The sequence below is a fragment of the Carassius auratus genome, chromosome 28 (assembly GCF_003368295.1).
Source record: "Carassius auratus strain Wakin chromosome 28, ASM336829v1, whole genome shotgun sequence".
In the NCBI taxonomy this organism is placed as follows: domain Eukaryota; kingdom Metazoa; phylum Chordata; class Actinopteri; order Cypriniformes; family Cyprinidae; genus Carassius; species Carassius auratus.
The window spans coordinates 3,624,707-3,642,574 of NC_039270.1; the positions used below are offsets into that span (position 1 = coordinate 3,624,707).

The 17,868-nt window shown below is 37.8% G+C and overlaps 1 protein-coding gene across 1 annotated transcript in view; it reads left to right on the forward strand.

Annotated features, from left to right (window-relative positions):
- Positions 1-5,646, forward strand: part of LOC113046537 (endoplasmic reticulum metallopeptidase 1-like) — a 40,735-nt gene extending 35,089 nt beyond the window's left edge. Inside the window, exons 13-16 of the mRNA XM_026207348.1 lie at positions 3,502-3,677; positions 3,770-3,885; positions 4,540-4,697; positions 4,772-5,646. Of these exons, the coding sequence (XP_026063133.1) occupies positions 3,502-3,677; positions 3,770-3,885; positions 4,540-4,697; positions 4,772-4,948 (627 nt within the window). The 3' untranslated portion in view covers positions 4,949-5,646. The remainder of the gene's footprint in view (positions 1-3,501; positions 3,678-3,769; positions 3,886-4,539; positions 4,698-4,771) is intronic.
- The last annotated feature ends 12,222 nt before the right edge of the window (positions 5,647-17,868 follow it).

Consider the following 17,868-nt stretch of genomic DNA (forward strand, 5'->3'; position numbering starts at 1 on the left):
CCGTAGTCTACCGACAACTAACACAAAATCGCTTTCAAAATCGACAAAGAATCACCTGCGATTTTAACATCGATTTTGTGTAGATTGTCAGTGAATTACGGCTCTGTGTAGTAAATGCCAACCAGTGTTGCCAAGTCTGTGGTGGTTGTTTTTCATGTCCGCGGGTCACAGCGACCCCAATACAAATAACGTGATATTTAGCCCCTAAAATGCGAATTATACCAAGGCAACCCTGCTAAAAGGAAACCTTCTGGAAGCGGGATTGGGCTAGTTTTGAGAAGCAACTGGGCAGGATTTGTTGTGAAAACCTGGCAACCCTGATCTGAACACACGTGCTGGAGATATACTTCTAATTACAGGAGCGTCTTTACTGATGAGATTTACATGAGTAAAGACATGCACAGCCCTATATAATAAAATGGGTAACGTTAAGTTATAGCTAGCTAATTATCAAACAAAGCTACGGTTAGCCATCGCTAACATTAGCACGTTTATCGAACAGCCTTCGATACATTTCTATGTTATAACTTCCCGAAAACAAATACACAAACGTATAAAACAAACTTCTAGCGAAATACTTACAGTGTCTAACTTACCAATCCAAAAGAAATGTTGCAAGTTCGGAGTCAAACCTCATTTCTTTCAGGTCCATCAGTTGTCTCCAGCGATTAAAAGCAGTGCCAATGTTTACTCTGGTTCGGCTCCTTTTCTTATCGGATTTGATTTGTGATTCCGAGCGCGGTTGTTTCCCTGAAGCGGGTGACGCTCTCTTCCCTGAACTGATATGAAGTAGTGGGCTGTACTTTCCACATGATTGACATCAGGTTCAGGCATGCCCACAAGCCGTGCGAGTTATTCGTGTATTGCAGGTTGGCTGGTGGTTATGTTGCCCACATACCGCCTCCCATGGCCGAAACTGGTATTACGACACCTGTCGGGCCGGGGCTAGTAATGCTCATGCTAATTAAGGTTGATATCTCTGCAGCACTATAACTTGACATTTTTTTATGACATCATCGCCCTTATTTCTTCTCATTCTTTTGATGCGTGTAGGTCATGTTATGGATATTTTTACCTCAATTTTTGCATATGGCACCTTTAAATAAGCACATTGTATACGTTTTTGTATATATTCTAAGCATTTAGTTTTCATTATCTTTAACATGATGCACTAGTAACTAAAACTGATATAAAGCATTTATAAAAATGGTAATGCTTTACAATAAGGTATTATTTATTAATATTAGTTATGCATTAACTAACATGAAATAACAATCAGGGATGTAGTGGAGGCTAAACATATGTAAACGCCATTTACGCACCTCCCAAAATTCGGAAATAGCATTTACCCACCTCGAAAGTGCGTTTATCCACCTCTAAATTGAGTTTATCCACCTCTAAATAGCCTACAGTTCCTATGACATTTTAAATTAAACTTATGTCTTTTAGTTTCATATTGTTCATTATTAGTTTCATAGGTTGTTTGTTGTTAAAGATGAAGTGTTTCATATTGCGCTGCAATTTGTCAGTGTTGACCAATTGCTTGCGGTGTTGCCAGTAGTAGTGGGAAGTTCGGATCATTTTACTGACTCGGATCTTTGAGTCTCGTTCAGCAAAATGAACTAATCTTTTCTCTTCCTGTCTCTATGGGACTGACTGGAACAATAAAAACTCGGACCTCACCTGTCGATTCAGAACCCATATGTTGTGTAATCCGCATATGCAGTCAACACAAAATGAACAAATCACTCTCTGAGACTTTGTGTCCGTATACATACAATATCCACGATCCGCCAGGGCTATAGTCCAATGGTACGCACATTTGAAGAGATAATAATTTTATGACATGTTTGTAAAATATTTCGTCATACAGAATAACATTTCTATTCATTTTACACTGATTTATGTAATCTGAAGAGCTAAAACAGCTAACAGAGCTAACGATTACTCTCCTCTTATTGATACGCGTCAGCTATGACATCGATCAGTGCAATATCATTAGTTTGTAAAGCTGTCAATCATCTCACGTGAACCCACGTGACCAAAAGGATGTCCTTCTGCAATGAAGCTGTCTGTGTCATAGCAGTCTGTGTCATTGATTAAAAATATATGAAAGACAAAAGTAAAAAAAAAAAATTATTCCAGCTTGTTAAATGTGAATATGTTCTAGTGTCTTCTCTCCTCTGTGACAGACAACTGAATATCTTTGAGTTGTGGACAAAACGAGAGGACCATTTGAGGACCATTCCTGGGCATTTGGGGAAACACTGATCCACATTTTTCTGACATATTATAGACCAAACAACTAACCGATTAATTGAGAAAATATTCAACAGATTAATCGACAATGAAAATAATCCCAAATCCCTAGTCATTACGTATAAGTGCATTGCATTGGAACCCCTGGATATAAGCCCTCTCTATTCCTCTTAAAAAAATTGTTCTCTCTGATTTTTCATTTAGTAAACTTTATAGATTTCAACCTTATTATTCCTTCTTGAGTCTCTTTAACAAGAACTTAGATTAATGTATGTATGTATTGAATAGTGATTGTGTGACCTATATGAGGGACCAACCAGTGATACCCTTGCTAGTAATATCAAATGATAGCCTATAGCGATGTCATCATGATACACATACACCGGTAGGCAGTGGCCCACCTTACCATGACCACGATGTGGTCACCCAGAATTTATAGTTTACCCACCTATTTTTTTACCACTACACCTCTGATAACAATGTGTCTTCATTCAAGTGATAAACACAATAAAATATAAAAAAATACAGAAATTAAAATGGAACAGTATAAAAATTAAACTTAAAATTTCTAAATACATAATTTACTGTAAAAATCTCAATTATACAAAACAATATCACTGTGTTAGAGGACTAATCGAGCAGATGCTATAAGAACCACAAACATGAAACTTATTATTTCTTAAAGTTGCTGTATGTAGGATGTACATCGGGTGGTTGAACTAGGTAATGCAGTCAAAATGCTAGATATTGGAGAGGGTTTTTTTTCCACCCAGCCCCTCCTCCCCAGACTTGACTCACATGCAGGTTGCCAGATTGACAATACAAACAGGAATGAGCGCACTTGACAATGCCTGAAATTATATTCGCTGTTTTCCGCCAACTGCCAACTCAGTGTGCCGAAATACAATTGGGTAAACTGGCAGTGGGTGGGTTTCACAAACCAAAAACACTGATATTCTGGCCTGGAACGCACATTTTCAAAGGAGAATAACTGACTGTAGCATTGTTTTTCATTTAAACAAGTATGTTAATTTTGTGTGTTTCTTAAACATCTGCAAATATATTATGGTATTTTTATGCTTTAGTAGCGTCAAAATCTTACATACAGCAGCTGTAAAGCAGTTTAGAAGAATTCTTCAGCAAAATGAGTCTAAATCTGATGAATTATTGTATGAATTGTGAGTTCAGCCTTCATCAGTCAGATGTGTGTGTGTGTGTGTGTGTGTGTGGGTGTGTTTCCAGCACATCACTCGCAGCTTCCACACACTGAACGGATCACTGCAGAGCTCCGACTCTGGCTTCTGTATCAGCAATCTGGATTACACTGGCATGCAGCACATCACTCCACACATCCCACAGATCAACGACAGCATCAGCACACATTGTCAGGACTGGCTGCCCTACTACGGCTTCCCAAGGTTCCCCATGCTCCAGTTCCTGAGAATGATGGAGTTCATGTATAACTGAGCCACCCACTGAACTTGATGATGTCTTTCTCTCATTGTTTCAGGAAGAGCTGGTATGTTCCGGCTCCTGAAGTCTCTCCTAAAGCTCCGCTGGAGGTCCAGCTCTTATCCAGACAGCAGACTCAAGGGGGAACTGTCAAAATGAGCTTTGAGGTCAAAGGTGAGAGTCCAGCCTCATTTTAACATGATCCTAATGGGGACTATCTCTGCTGAATTTTAATTATATATAATAATGACTTTTGCTAAATTTGTTTAAATGATAAAACTATACAAAAATACAAACAATTTTAAAACTGTATACACTGACTGGCCAAAGAAACAAACAAACAAATAACACAAAATCACAGTTAGAATTTTAAAGGATAAACACTTATGAATCTACGATTGGATCATTACAGTGATTATTCTTTTTCTAGCATGAAAAGTTCTTTAACCTTTAAAAATTAAGTATGTAAACGTTTCTAAAACATCTGAGTCAGAAGACATATTCCAGAAACTATAGTCCAGACCATAACCTCAATTTATTATATACATCTATACAAATGTTTGTTTATATAGCACATTTTATTAATTTGATGCATCTCTCTGTCTGTCTGTATGTCACACTTGTTTAAACAGCAACAGACATTTAGGTTAGCAGGTATTCTGTAATAAAAAGTTACACATAGTCCAGCAATCAAACTTGGCTTTAGAGAACAAAATGCAATAATCAGCAGCATTCAGTGATCCAGTGTGTTTGACTGGTTTAGTTCAGAGTAACAAACACACTCTTTGTGTTTATTAATGGTTTTGAACAGCTGTTGTTCTCACTCAGGTCCGAGTCACATGTCTCTGTATCTGCGTCCTCACGCTGAAGCGTTTCTGACTGGCTGGTCTTTCAGCGGCGAGATGGTGCCCCAAATTGGAAGGGGTTTCATATTTTATACTCACGGCCTCAACGCAATATCCTGGACCTTCTGGATTGAGATCTGGGTGAGTTTGAACTCCAGAACCACATATTTAACCTGAGGAGCACCACAGTGTTTATTGTGTTTTCTGGTTTTCAGATGCTCAAGTCCTCAGAGGAGTCTCCTGATGAGGGCTTGATCTCTCTGATCATCTCCGCTCATTATTTATCTGGTTCAGACGGCCGTTCGGAGCCGCTCGAGTCGTTCCTGAAGAGATTCCCAGCCTGGGTGTTCTCATCCTCATGGATCAGCACGTACCACGTGTACAGATACTGAGGGACACACAAACACACACTCACACACTGGTTTCCTTTTTTATGAGGACATTCCACAGGTGTTTGGGGTTTTTCTACTGTACAAAGTGTATTTTCTATCCTCTTACCCTAACCCTAGACCTAAACCTACCCCTTACACAAAACTTCCGGATTTCCAAAGCACTTCATTATGTGATATATTAGCTTGTTTCCTAATGGTGTTGTTTCCTAATGGTTTTGTTTCCAAAAATGTCCCAACAAGGTTAAAATTTAATGGTAGAAATATATTGGTGAGGACATTTGATCCACATAATTTGGTGAATACCAGACACACACACGAACTGGAGACCCATAAACACCGTATGAGCTCCTTCATCCACATCAAACTGCTCACAGTGTTTTGTTTTATTATTATTATCTATCTGGCTCATATTTCAAAACAAAATCAAAAGAGCAAAATACAATTACAAATGAAAATGAAATGAAGTCTACTTTAGGACAGTTAGGATTTTTACTTTGTTATGATAATTATGTTATAATTATGATAATTGAACGATTTACCCCAAATTATCATTTGAAGTCGTATTTTATTTTATTTTACTTGATTTCATGTGATTCTCATTATTTTGGTAAGATCCCATAATTACAAGTAAATTATTTCTGATTCTTATTAATGAAATTCCATGATTTAATAAATATTAAAGGGGACATATGATGCGATTTCAAGTTTTCTCTTTGGAGTGTTACAAGCTGTTTGTTTATATATAAGATGTGTAAAGTTGCAAAGACTAAAGTCTCATATCCAAAGAGATATTCTTTATAAAAGTTAAGACTTGTCCACGCTCACCTAAAACACCTTGTTTAAACACTGACATGTCTACATCACAATGTGGGAATATTTGTATAACGCCGCCCAAATGTTCACAGAAAGAAAAGAAAAAGGTGTAACCTGTGATTCATGTTGTTGCTGCCGGTGCCATGTTGTGGAGACGCTGTTTCATTGCGAAAGCAAAAATACTTTGTTTGGCTTTCCAAAAGAGGACACAACTAGAAGTCAGTGGTTAAGTTGTATTTACAACACTGTTCCAGATCAGTTCAACCCAAATATTCAGATGTGTGCAGCACATTTTATGGAGGACTGTTTCCTGATCCTGGGACAGAAGACTACAATGCCTGCTGTTCTGACTAACAGACTGTAAGTATATTAGTGGTGGGCATAGATTAATTTTTTTAATCTAGATTAATCTCACTGTGATCTTGAAATTAATATAGATTAATATAGATTAATCTAGATTAAAATAGCTCATTCGAAATCTGCCGAAGGCATTCAGAATATGTGTTACCAAAATAAAATTGACAAACAGTAAGTCTTTGAAAAGGGATTTTATCAAGCTAGGGGCTCATCTCCTATTTCCAAAATGCATCACAAAGTGCTTGAAAAAGTGGGCCCTGTTTGAAATTGTTTAATTTGTATGTTCGTTTATTTTATTTATTTGTGCTATTTGCATAATGTTTAAGTTTTTTTTTCAAGTTTGTAGGTGTCAAGGTACAGAAACCAAATAATTAAAAGTAAAAGTAATTCAGTCAAGAGCAGTGATTTTCATTTATATTTTCTTGGATTAACATTACAGCAGCCAGTAGCTAAATTAGGCGCGGTAACTTTAAGAGACCATGAACGCATCCCATTTTTCTTCCTCAACTGTTTACTTTCACTTAAGAAATAACTGACAGTTTTTTTGAGCATAATTTTCAAGGTGGATATTTTGACATATTTTGTATGTATTTGTCGGCACAAGAGCAAAAATAAGCAAATTCGGTTGTTCAAGTTTTTTGAGACGCCTTTCTCTGCGTGAGCCCTGAACACCAGAACACCACGGTACTGAATTGGGCTCTTTCACATCTTTTTGTTTGTTCAAACTGCGATTTGTGTTTGTTCGTTCAGGTGCTGGAGGGACTTCGAGGAGAACTTCGCAGAAGAGAGCTCGGTTCAGTGTCACTGTCCATGATACGCGGCTCTCTCTCCGCGTGCGCACCATGTTAACCATGCTAGTTCATGGTTCATTAACTAATATTAACAAGATTTTAATAAAGTGATATTAAATGTGGAAATTAACATGAACAATTTCTGTATAAGTGCAGTTCATAATTAGTTAATCTTAATGTAGTTAACTAATGAACCTTATTTTAAAGTGTTAAAGATTTGTTTATTGTGTTAAGGTGTAAAGTCAGACAAAGTATTATTTTAATAAGAGGGATATAGTTAATCATAAAAATATAGTGCCTATGTGAAGCAAATAAACAACTAATTTAAAGGATTGCATTCTTCAATAGGCTACTGTAGAATTAACAATAGACTATTTAACAATAGACTACTAAGTCGTGACGTAACCACTCTATTTTTTCGGGTCCAAAGTCCGGCTCCTCTGCCTACCACTTTCGCTCACTTTTTTTAAATTTAGCATGCCACAATGCTGTGTCCCGTGTTGTCCCTGTGTGATGTTTTGTATGTCGGTTTGCTTGAGAACAACATCCCCTCCACAGCCAAGAATCAAACATCGCTGCCAGACTGCCTCCAGACCTGTAGGCTCGTGCTTGACTGCACAGAGGTTGCCGTCTCTAACACAGAAAGGCTTGAAATGCAGTGTCATATGTACAGCCAGTACAAAGGACGGACCAAACTTAAGGCTTTAATTGGGGTTGCGCCTAATGGTGTTACCTTTGTCAGTGACCTGAATGGTTGGAGTGAAATAAGAGCTGACTGTGGACTTTTCCAACATTTACAACCAGGCGACATGGTTATCGCAGACAAGGGATTCACAATTCGGGACATTTTGACAGAGGGAGTTTCCCTAAACATCCCATCTTTCCTTGTCAATGGACAGTTCACACAGGAGGAAGTGAACCATAATAGACTAATCTCAAGAGCCAGGATACATGTGGAGCGTTCAATGGGCTCTATGCAGCAGGAATTGTGACGTGTTTCCGACTACACTCTCTACTGGGCTAACAGTTTCCAGTTCCATATTTACATCTGACGCCTCGCGAGATCGTTGGGTATGGCGCGAAACTTAAAGCGATAAACATTTATAGTTGTTAGTATATATAGTTTTTGGCATCTTAACCATGGAGAAAAAGGTTTTCCGATACCAAAAGCTAATGCGACCTAGATCGGAACATTGTTGTGTGCCGTTGTGCGTTGTATCGGCAAGATACAACTCTACGGTTAGTTTCCATTCATTTCCAGTGGAAGAGGATCTCAGAAAAAAAGTGGCTCGTTCAGGTCAGGAGAGATGACTTCCAAGTCAACAAAAACACAAAGGTGTGTAGCGTTCATTTCAGACCTGATGACTTTATGGAAGGGGCTTGTCTGAAACGTCTGAAAAAAGGTGTTTTCCCTACACTGTTTGAGTGGAACCACTACCAGGAGCAGCCGCCAAGGTTGAGTGTTTTGGAGCGTCGAGAGAGACCGCTGACCGAGACCGCTGATCCTGACTCGGACGCAGAACAGGAAGATATGGACTTTGATGTGGAGAGGACTGGACATGATTATTGTTCAGTTCCCAAAGCTGCAGCTGTGGACATGGTTCTACATGAAAACGAGGAGTTAAAAAGGGAGATAGAAGATGCACGGAAGCAGTTGGAGCAAACAAAGATGATAAACCGCTTTGGTATCAATAGATTTGCTGGGTCCGATGAAGACATTCACCTTTATACAAGGTAAGATTGCATTGCCTGTGGTAAGCATTTGTAATAGCATTGCCACTGTCCTGAAAACACTGGTCCACATTTCTGATAAATATGATTGGAGTTGTATACGATAGCTACACGTAGCCTAGGCAGCCTAAAAGTAGGCTACACTGACCAAAATAATAACAACAACATAATTATAAGTATGAATACCAACTGTTGTCTTCAACAGAAATCAGAGTTAGTTTAATTATACATAGCAAATTCCATAATTGTCATAACTCAATATTGCAAGATTGTTGTATCAGTTACTTGTAGTTCAGCATTCCTATTTCCTAAACCTTAAACTTACTACAAAGCTATGTATAAGTATTTTATGCCATGTGAGAACCAATGCATGTTTTTTTTTCTTGACAGATTTGCAACATACAACCATGTGATGGCCTTCTGGGAACTGATTGAACCGGCAACTCACAGGATGATTTGTGTCACCAACTCCAAAGTCTTCAAGGAGTCTGGAAACACTCGGGCACTTCCTGCAATAGACGAGTTCTTCCTGTTCTTGATGCATCTTGCTTTGGGCCTCAAGCAAAAGGACCTTGGTCATCGGTTTCAAGTACATCAGACCACCGTAAGCCGCATCATAACAACCTGAGCCAACTTCCTGTACTTTGTCCTGGGGTCAGTGTGCATTTGGGTGCCAAAAGAGAAAGTACGAGCTCATCTGCCAGAAGAATTCCACCAATTTCGAGACACACAGGTTATCCTGGATTGTACAGAGATCCGCTGCCAAACACCTTCCTCTTTGCTACTAGAAAGTGAGGTCTTTTCAAATTACAAGTCTCACTGCACCTTCAAAGCTTTAGTAGGAATGGCACCTCATGGTGCAATAACATTTGTTTCTGCACTGTATGCAGGGTCTATTAGTGACCGGGAGCTGTTCAAACAGTCAGGGATCATTAACCTTCTTACCCCTGATATGGCCATCATGGTGGATAAGGGCTTCTTAATTGATAGCCTAGTGCCATGTAAAATACACTGGCCTGTTTTCCTGACCAATGGAAAACAATTGTCAGCTGATGAAGTGACACACACTCAGTCTGTGGCTAGGCTCAGGGTACATGTTGAACGTCTTATCCGTCGCGTTAATAATAATAATTAATAATAATTCCTTACATTTATATAGCGCTTTTCTAGCACTCAAAGCGCTTTACATAGACAGGGGACATCTCCTCATCCACCACCATTAAAGAGCATAAGTTGTTTGACACAATTATCCCCTTGTCCATTTCTGGTAGCATAAACCAACTGTTCACAGTGGCATGTTTGCTTGTGAACTACCAATGTGGACCACTTGTCAAGGCATGGATCCACTGAATCTAAAAACTCTCATCCTTGATGATGTGCTAGGGTTTGTATAAATATTGTACATATACTTTTGTAAATACTATGAATTTATCACTCTGTTCTGTATTAATACCTCTGATCAACAGACAGTTTCCTTATGAATATTTTATTATAATAACACAAACAATAAGAATCTAAAAATATAGTATATACATGTGTAATGTAATATAATATATAGGTATATATTGTATAAATATAGTGTGTGTGTGTGTGTGTATATATATATATATATTAGACGGTCATTAAATCTGAAATGACTTAAACACACAAACACTTCTGTAGGTAGTGGTAAAAAAAGATCTACTTGGACTCTAATACGCATTACATCTACATTTTTGTGTATACGCTCAGCAAGCATGACCTCCTGCGCACATACCACGAAATCGCACCACTCCAAACCTGTCAGGAGGATCTGACCTTGTACTTGTCAATAGTACTTGTGCTGCCTCCTAAGCTGCAAAGAGCAATCAGACAATTTCAGGTAGGGACAATCAACGTAACTCTTGATGTTGGGGCATTTAACCCTTGTGTGGTGGTCATTTTTTTTGTTATTCAGCCAGTGTTCGTGGGTCTGGTGGACCCGCTGCATTTTAGGGTTTTTAATTCAACACAATCAAACAATTTTATGTTACAATACTCAACAGATGTTTACTTCAACCCAATTACAAGCAATATAAACATCATGTATGGTTAATATTTTCTCTTTACCTTGGTTAGATCACATTTAAGAATTAAAGTGCTACTCGTTATTTGTTTATTTTTTACTAAAATGACATTAAAAAAAAGAAAATCAATTATAATCAAGATATGAGTGGAACAATTCAATAAATTTACAAATGAAGCAAGGTTTTTCGTAACTATAGACTTATTTATTTGAACTTCATTAGAATTTTAACCCACTCAGGTTAGTTTACACAACACAAGCTGAACAAACAGTAGCCATGTAAGTCTAGATGATACATCAGCCCCATTGAACACATTGCCTTTGCATACCAGTAAATACAACACATGAGGGGCAGAGTTTTACTGTGTGTGTGTTCTTGCACTTGGTTTTTTTTTGTGGCACTATAATCCATGATGATCTCTTGGTTTGATGCTCCTGGCCACAGATTCTTCCATCCCTGAGTAGTGTACTCATGAGTACCACATTCTTCCCTTTCTTTGGCACATGGGATACCAGGGATGTGTCAGCTTTGGACACAAACTTGGAAGACTTGACAGGTCTGTTTTTTGTAGTCAGCATTTGGGGTGGGAGCTCGGTCTTGTTTTACCATATCATTCCCACCATGGTCAGCTTCCTCTTTAGGAGCTCCTGTCCCAGCAAATGGTTGCATAAGGCACACCCCGCCACAAAGGAGCAGTGGGTGCTAACCAGAATGACAGGTTTCGAGTCTTTTAACACCATCTAGGAAGAAATAGAAGCTTAGATGAGAAATACCCCTTAAGAGCTGAACTGTTAAAATATAACTAATAAAAGCATACGATTGTATTGTAGATGAGAGCCACATAGACCTATCCATTCACATCCATAAACAGTAGACTGAGCCATGTACTAGGGCTGCATAAGTAATCAAATTTGCACTTGCTTACTTACATTTTTCTGTGTGCTTAAGATGACATGATTGGTGTTTTTCTTTCTACAGCTCACACACACACACACACATATATATATATATACCAGGCACGTGCACAGGTAGGGCTCAACCTGTGCAGAGCACATGCCCTTTTTGCCCTTACACTCCGAAGTGCCCTTTTTTTGGTGGTGTTTTTTTTTTTTTAATCAATGCTATTGGTCACCCTTTACGTCTGTCTGTCTGTTTTACCAAATGAAAGTTCTTAAAACGAGCTTGTGTAAATCTTATTCGATCATCAAGCGGTCAATAAGCTGATAACTCCGCCCCCTCTATATTCATGGAATCAACTGAAGTTCCACAGCAGCCTGCCAGCCGCACAGTAGACAACAGCGGAGCTGAACAAAGTTTTGCGAAGGGTAAATAAATATCTTGTTGTTTGAATAAGTACTACTAAACACTGTCTATAAAGGCTCATATTTTATTTATTTGATGTCTGACTGACTCACTGAGACATGTGGGACGTCGCCTGAGAGAGAGGGCTAGCATTTGCCATCTAGTCATAGCCAATATATAGCCAACACTTAAATAGCCTGTGCAGATAGTAGCATTTCATCTTTTATAAAATGCTAATTTGGCCAAATGCATTTTACCACAGGAAAAACTGAGCGCTCCGTCTATATAGCTAAAAAAACTAGTTTGTAACCTAGATGAAAATGTAATGTGATGCTCGCAGCGGCAGGCGCCATTGCCGTTTTAATGACGGACAGAAAAAAAAATCACATTTGCACACATTCGCTGGTCAAAAACGATATATTGATAAGTAATACAACAACATATAATTTGTTTTTACCATCGGAAAATCATAACAGGTGCGCCCCTGCGCTGTTTCATACTGGAACTTACACAGCGACGAGTGATCCTCGTCACCTAGATAACATATTTCTAAGAAATTTCTTCTTTGATTTATGATTGCTGATACACTTAATTTATTAACATTTAGGCTAATCATGTTATGGTATACTCTCTGTATACTCTCTTTATAAAATGTTGTAAAACATGGTTTTACTACAGTAATGTAGTAGTAACTAAAAAAAAAAAAATTCAGAAGATCACTGAAATCTTTATATTTTATCATACAGAATGTAATTCATGATTCATTCCAAGGGTTCATTTATTTGATCCAAAATACAGCAAAATCAGTAATATTGTGTAATATTTTTACAATTTTAAATAACTGTTTTCTATTTGAATATTTTAAAATGTAATTTATTTTTGTGATCAAAGCTGAATTTTCAGCATCATTACTCCAGTTCAGTACTCTTCAGTGTCACGTGATCCTTCAGAAATGCTTTTCACTGCAACTGTACTTTTCACACTATTTTTATTTATTTTTTCATTGCTGGCTTATTTTAGGGAAAGTGTAGTGAATAAGAGACCTTCGAGAGACCAACATCCCTGGTCCACCACAGTATCAAATTTTTGCCAGATACATGGCTCACAGAAGGTTGCTGTTGTATTAGGTTTAAAGAAGCCCTTAAAACCCTGTTTATCTATATTATCTAATATTATTATTATGGTTGTTATTAATCGTGAATAAATCTAGAGCTTTTGAGACTATTATTTTGTGTTATTGAATTTGTCATGAAGATGTGACCATTTCTTCCTTTTATGCAGGCTTACTAAATAATCTTGATATAAAAAAGGGGGGGGGGGGGGGGTGCCCTTTTTCAGTTTCAGCACATGCCCCTCAAAAGGTCTGTGCACGGCCCTGATATATACACACATACTGTACACGCATTTTTATTAATAAAGCCTTGTCCTCAGCTTGGACAAAACCTGTGCTGGTCACCAGCCCATCAAATGTCTTTATTGGGAGATTCTAAATTTTAAGTTAGACACAAGTTGTGAAGACAGTGAGGTGTCCACATACATAGCCACATAAGTGTATACAAAATAAATTTTAAATGAAAGCAATGGGTTGAATACATTTGTGTATTTTAGCCCATTTTTCATGAGCTTAAACTATATACATTTTTAACTACATATTACACAGTCTGAAAGCCCTGGTTTAAATTTTGAGAAATTATGAAACATATGACATTGTACAAAATTATTAAGTGTTGGTTGACAATACCTTAGCTGAATTGTCATTGATCTCATGTAGTGTAATTGTGATGTTTCTGCTAACTTTAAGGGCAAATGAAAGTACAAAAGACAAAATTCTTACCTGAGGTGTTTCTGTACTCAAAAACCACCCCATCCCACTAAAATGCCCAAGTTGAAACAAGGTTGCCTGTGCCCATTCTTTGTCCTCCTGGGTGACAGGTCTTTTGATGCCAGCTGAAATAATGGTAAGAAAAAAAATGGTTATAAAAATGAGAAAAAGTATTTAAGATCGTTACACGTGATGGCAATATCTCAATTTAACAGCCTTTTATTATGATTATTCATTTATAGCACACACGCAAAGATTTAAAAAATAAATAAATACCATAGTACACCTAAGCCATACTGTCTTGCAACTATATTTCAATATGGTGATAAAGCTTATGATAATGATTTTTCAGCTGCACTACACCGTGAGTGTATGTTAGAAGAATTTCACAAATACGATTAATCTTATTAGCAATAGATTGAAAAAAAATGACAAATATTTTATCCAAAATCTGTGTTCACACCTCCTTAAACAATTACTAAAGTTCATTAGCAATTTCTCATCCTACTCCTCTCTAGGTTACACCAGCGGAGTTAACGTAGGTGTACCACACGATAAAACACAACCTCAGCTATAAGTTATAGCTGAGGTTGTGTCTAACCGTGTGGTATTTTTTATGAAAACATGTTTTAAGTTGTGATTTACCATCACTGGCACATCAAGAGACCTCTGTTCATCTTCAGAACACAAATTAAAATATGAACTTCATTGACTATTCATCAATTTGTCTCATCAGTCTCACCCTAGCCATTTTGGAGAGAATCACATACTTAAACATATCAGGGTGTCCGCGGGGTTGTAAAAGGTAGTAAATGAAATTAGCCAAAATTAAGGGCATTAAAAAGTATTAAGAGGTAATAAACGTCATCTGACGAGGTAAGAATCAGTTCGGTTCAGACGCGCTCTGTGTGTCAGTCTGCTTCATGCTGAATCACACATAAGCAGTATCATCAGCTCCTTGGTTCTCGAACCGGACGCATCTGACAGAAACGTTTCTCGGTTCAGTGTACTGGTGATCCGAAAACCGATGCAACCAGTTGTTGACTTGAGAATGAGAAATGCTCCGGCAGTGGGCGTGTTCGTTTGTTATCTGGCTCTGCTGCACAAATCTTCCCCCGGCATTTATTTAAGACCGGCCTTTATTTGTCTGTGTAGACCACGCCCCCGGCCACTATAAGAGGCCCGGCGTTTATTTGACTACCGTTTTTTATTTGAGAAATTACGGTATGTTGAGAGTATGACCTGAGCGATACCATGTGAGGTGGTGTTCGTTCGCGCCTGCGCTGAAACAAACTAGGTAACTGGCTGGCTTTCTGCCAACGAGCTTGATTCCATACAGTAATTAAAACATGAAGAAAAGTTTTCGGACCAAATTTCGCAAAAGATCACACATTTTCGTAATTGCCATAACAGGTCCGCAGAATTTGGGCTTAGAAGCGTCCCGTAATGACATTGCAATTCTCATTCAGTCATTGGATAAACAAACTGAAAGAGGAATGATTCCGCGCTACTAGTTCGGGCTGCGCAGACCGTTCATCTGCTCGAGCCAGAGCCACGCGCTGACCTCGATCACGTTACACTGTTATACACAGCGTTGGGTGATTCAGTGAAGAAAGCAGTCGAATTTACCACAGAATCAATAACATTTCTGTGAAATCCTGTGAGAAGCATTCAAACTCAGCGAAGAATTCTGTTAAAGCTGATATCAGAACAAACTCCACTGATGTGGAAACCAGAAAAAACATTGTTCAGTAAACACAAAATCTCCACCATGCACCATGGATTTAACAGTAAACTACAGGAACAACCTTGTGGCAGAAATGGTCTAATCAATGTTTTTGAGAGATTTTAAATGCTTCACACATCTTTTCTCACCTACGGAATCTCTTTTTTTTTTTCTTTTTGTTTTCTCGTTATAACAACTTAATTTTCTCGTTATCTCGACATAAAGAATGTTTTCTCATTATAACGACTTAATTTTATTGTTATCTCGGCATAACGAAAGTTGTTTTCTCGTTATAACATCCTAATTTTCTCTAAGAAGTTACAAAATTGCACCAGCAGGTGGCACTATAGACATGAATATAACTGATGGGGTGTTGTACTTTACTGTACATGGAGCTTCCTCGTGATCGCTATAATTTGTGCAGTCTTGTTCATTACTGACATTTAATTCATTCATAAATGTTAAATGCTTCAATCGATATGATTATTTTGTGAACTAACCCTTTGCCCCTTTAAGAAAAGGGGGGGGGGGGACTATTTAGACTACTTCCTGTGTGTAAATGTCACTGCAGGTGCTGGTTGATCTGAGGGGTGCATGATGATTAGATTCTTTCTGATGAATTTTCTTAAAGTTAACTAAATGTCTGACAATTTCATGTTGTAAATTATTAGTGTCTGTGGTGTTGATAACTTGCAGATTTTAACATATTTAATCAAAATTGTGATAAATACATACTTGCTGATATTTCTGAAATGTCCCCTGATCTTGAAATCATCATGATGGCAGCCTCCATTTTAGAAAAGTCTGAATTTAGGCCAATTTAACTTTTTTTTTCTCATTTTGACTCAAAACTATGTATTATAGATGTCAGATCAGTATGTGGAGCTGTAATTCTGCCACAGAGATACACTAAAAATTGAAAGACTTGGAGCATGCACATAAACCTTGCGCACATTATACAAACAGAACACAACAACAAAAGTTATTAAAGCTAGTAGGTTTCTGCAGCATAAATGCAAGCTTGTACCATAGGCAATAAAAGAAATGGACACAGTGACCTTCATTGGATTCAACAGAGACAAGTGAAGTAAATTAGAAGCACGCACTTTCTGGGGGTCGAGCGTACAGACTCAAACTGAGCAGATTCAAACTGAGCTTGATGACATAGATGTCATGTGAGCAACCTGTCTGACAATTGTAAGTTTTCTAATAGCTGTGCCAAGAGAATCACTCATTGTGTTAGGGGTACGTCTTACGAACCGGATATCTGGAAATATTCACCCTAATCCTGGACCTGGCTCTTTGAGTACACCAGATGATTTTAAATCTAGATCTGGTATTGGTTTTATTAATTTGATCATTCACAGCTTACTTCCGAAAATGGACTCTGTTAGGATCTGGGCTGATTCAACAGATGCTGATTTTATTGTTCTCTCTGAAACTTGGTTAAGTAAAGCTACACCAGATAGTGACATAAATATAAGTGGATTTTCTCTGTTTAGATGTGATCGATTGAAAAAGGCTGGTGGAATTGTAATATACATACAAAATAAATTCCATACCAGGGTGATAACTGCAATATCTATTAGTAAGATGTTTGAGCTTTTAGTACTGAAAATTGAGCTTGCTAAGGATGCTTATTTAGCCGGTTTTTATAGGCCTCCCTCAGCAAACTCTGACTCTCGTCTTACTTGAACAGCCTCTCTCTGCCATTGAATTTAATGAAATACTTTTATTTGGGGATTTTAATTGGGATTGGTTAACTCCTGCCTCAGATCATTTTAAATCCATTTGTAACACTTAACACAACTTAACACAACTAATTGACAGTCCCACTCGGCTAAATCTCAAATCGACTTTATTAGATCTTTTTTGACTAATGCACCCCATAAGTACACCGATATAGGTGTTTTTGCCAATGATGTTAGTGATCACTGTGTCATAGCTGCTGTGAGGAATAGCAAACGTCCAAAATGTAAACCTCAAATTCTCGTTGTGAGAAACAGAAAACATTTTGTTGAACAAGCATTCCATCATGATTTGTATTTATTTGATTGGAGTCGTATTAATTTAATAAATTATATCGAGTTAGCTTGGAATTTTTTTCATAGTGCCTTCATGCAACTGATAAATAAGCATAATAAGAGTGAAAAATAAGAGTGAAGCCCCAAAACCATCCTTGGTTCACACCAGAATTAGCTTCTGCAGGATAGAAATGCAGTTCAGGCAAAAGCTAGAAGCACAAAAGTGAAGTCAGACTGGCTTCATTTTAGGAAGCTGAGAAACCTCTGTACTTCACAGATTAAAAAAAGGCCAAATCAGATTTATATTTA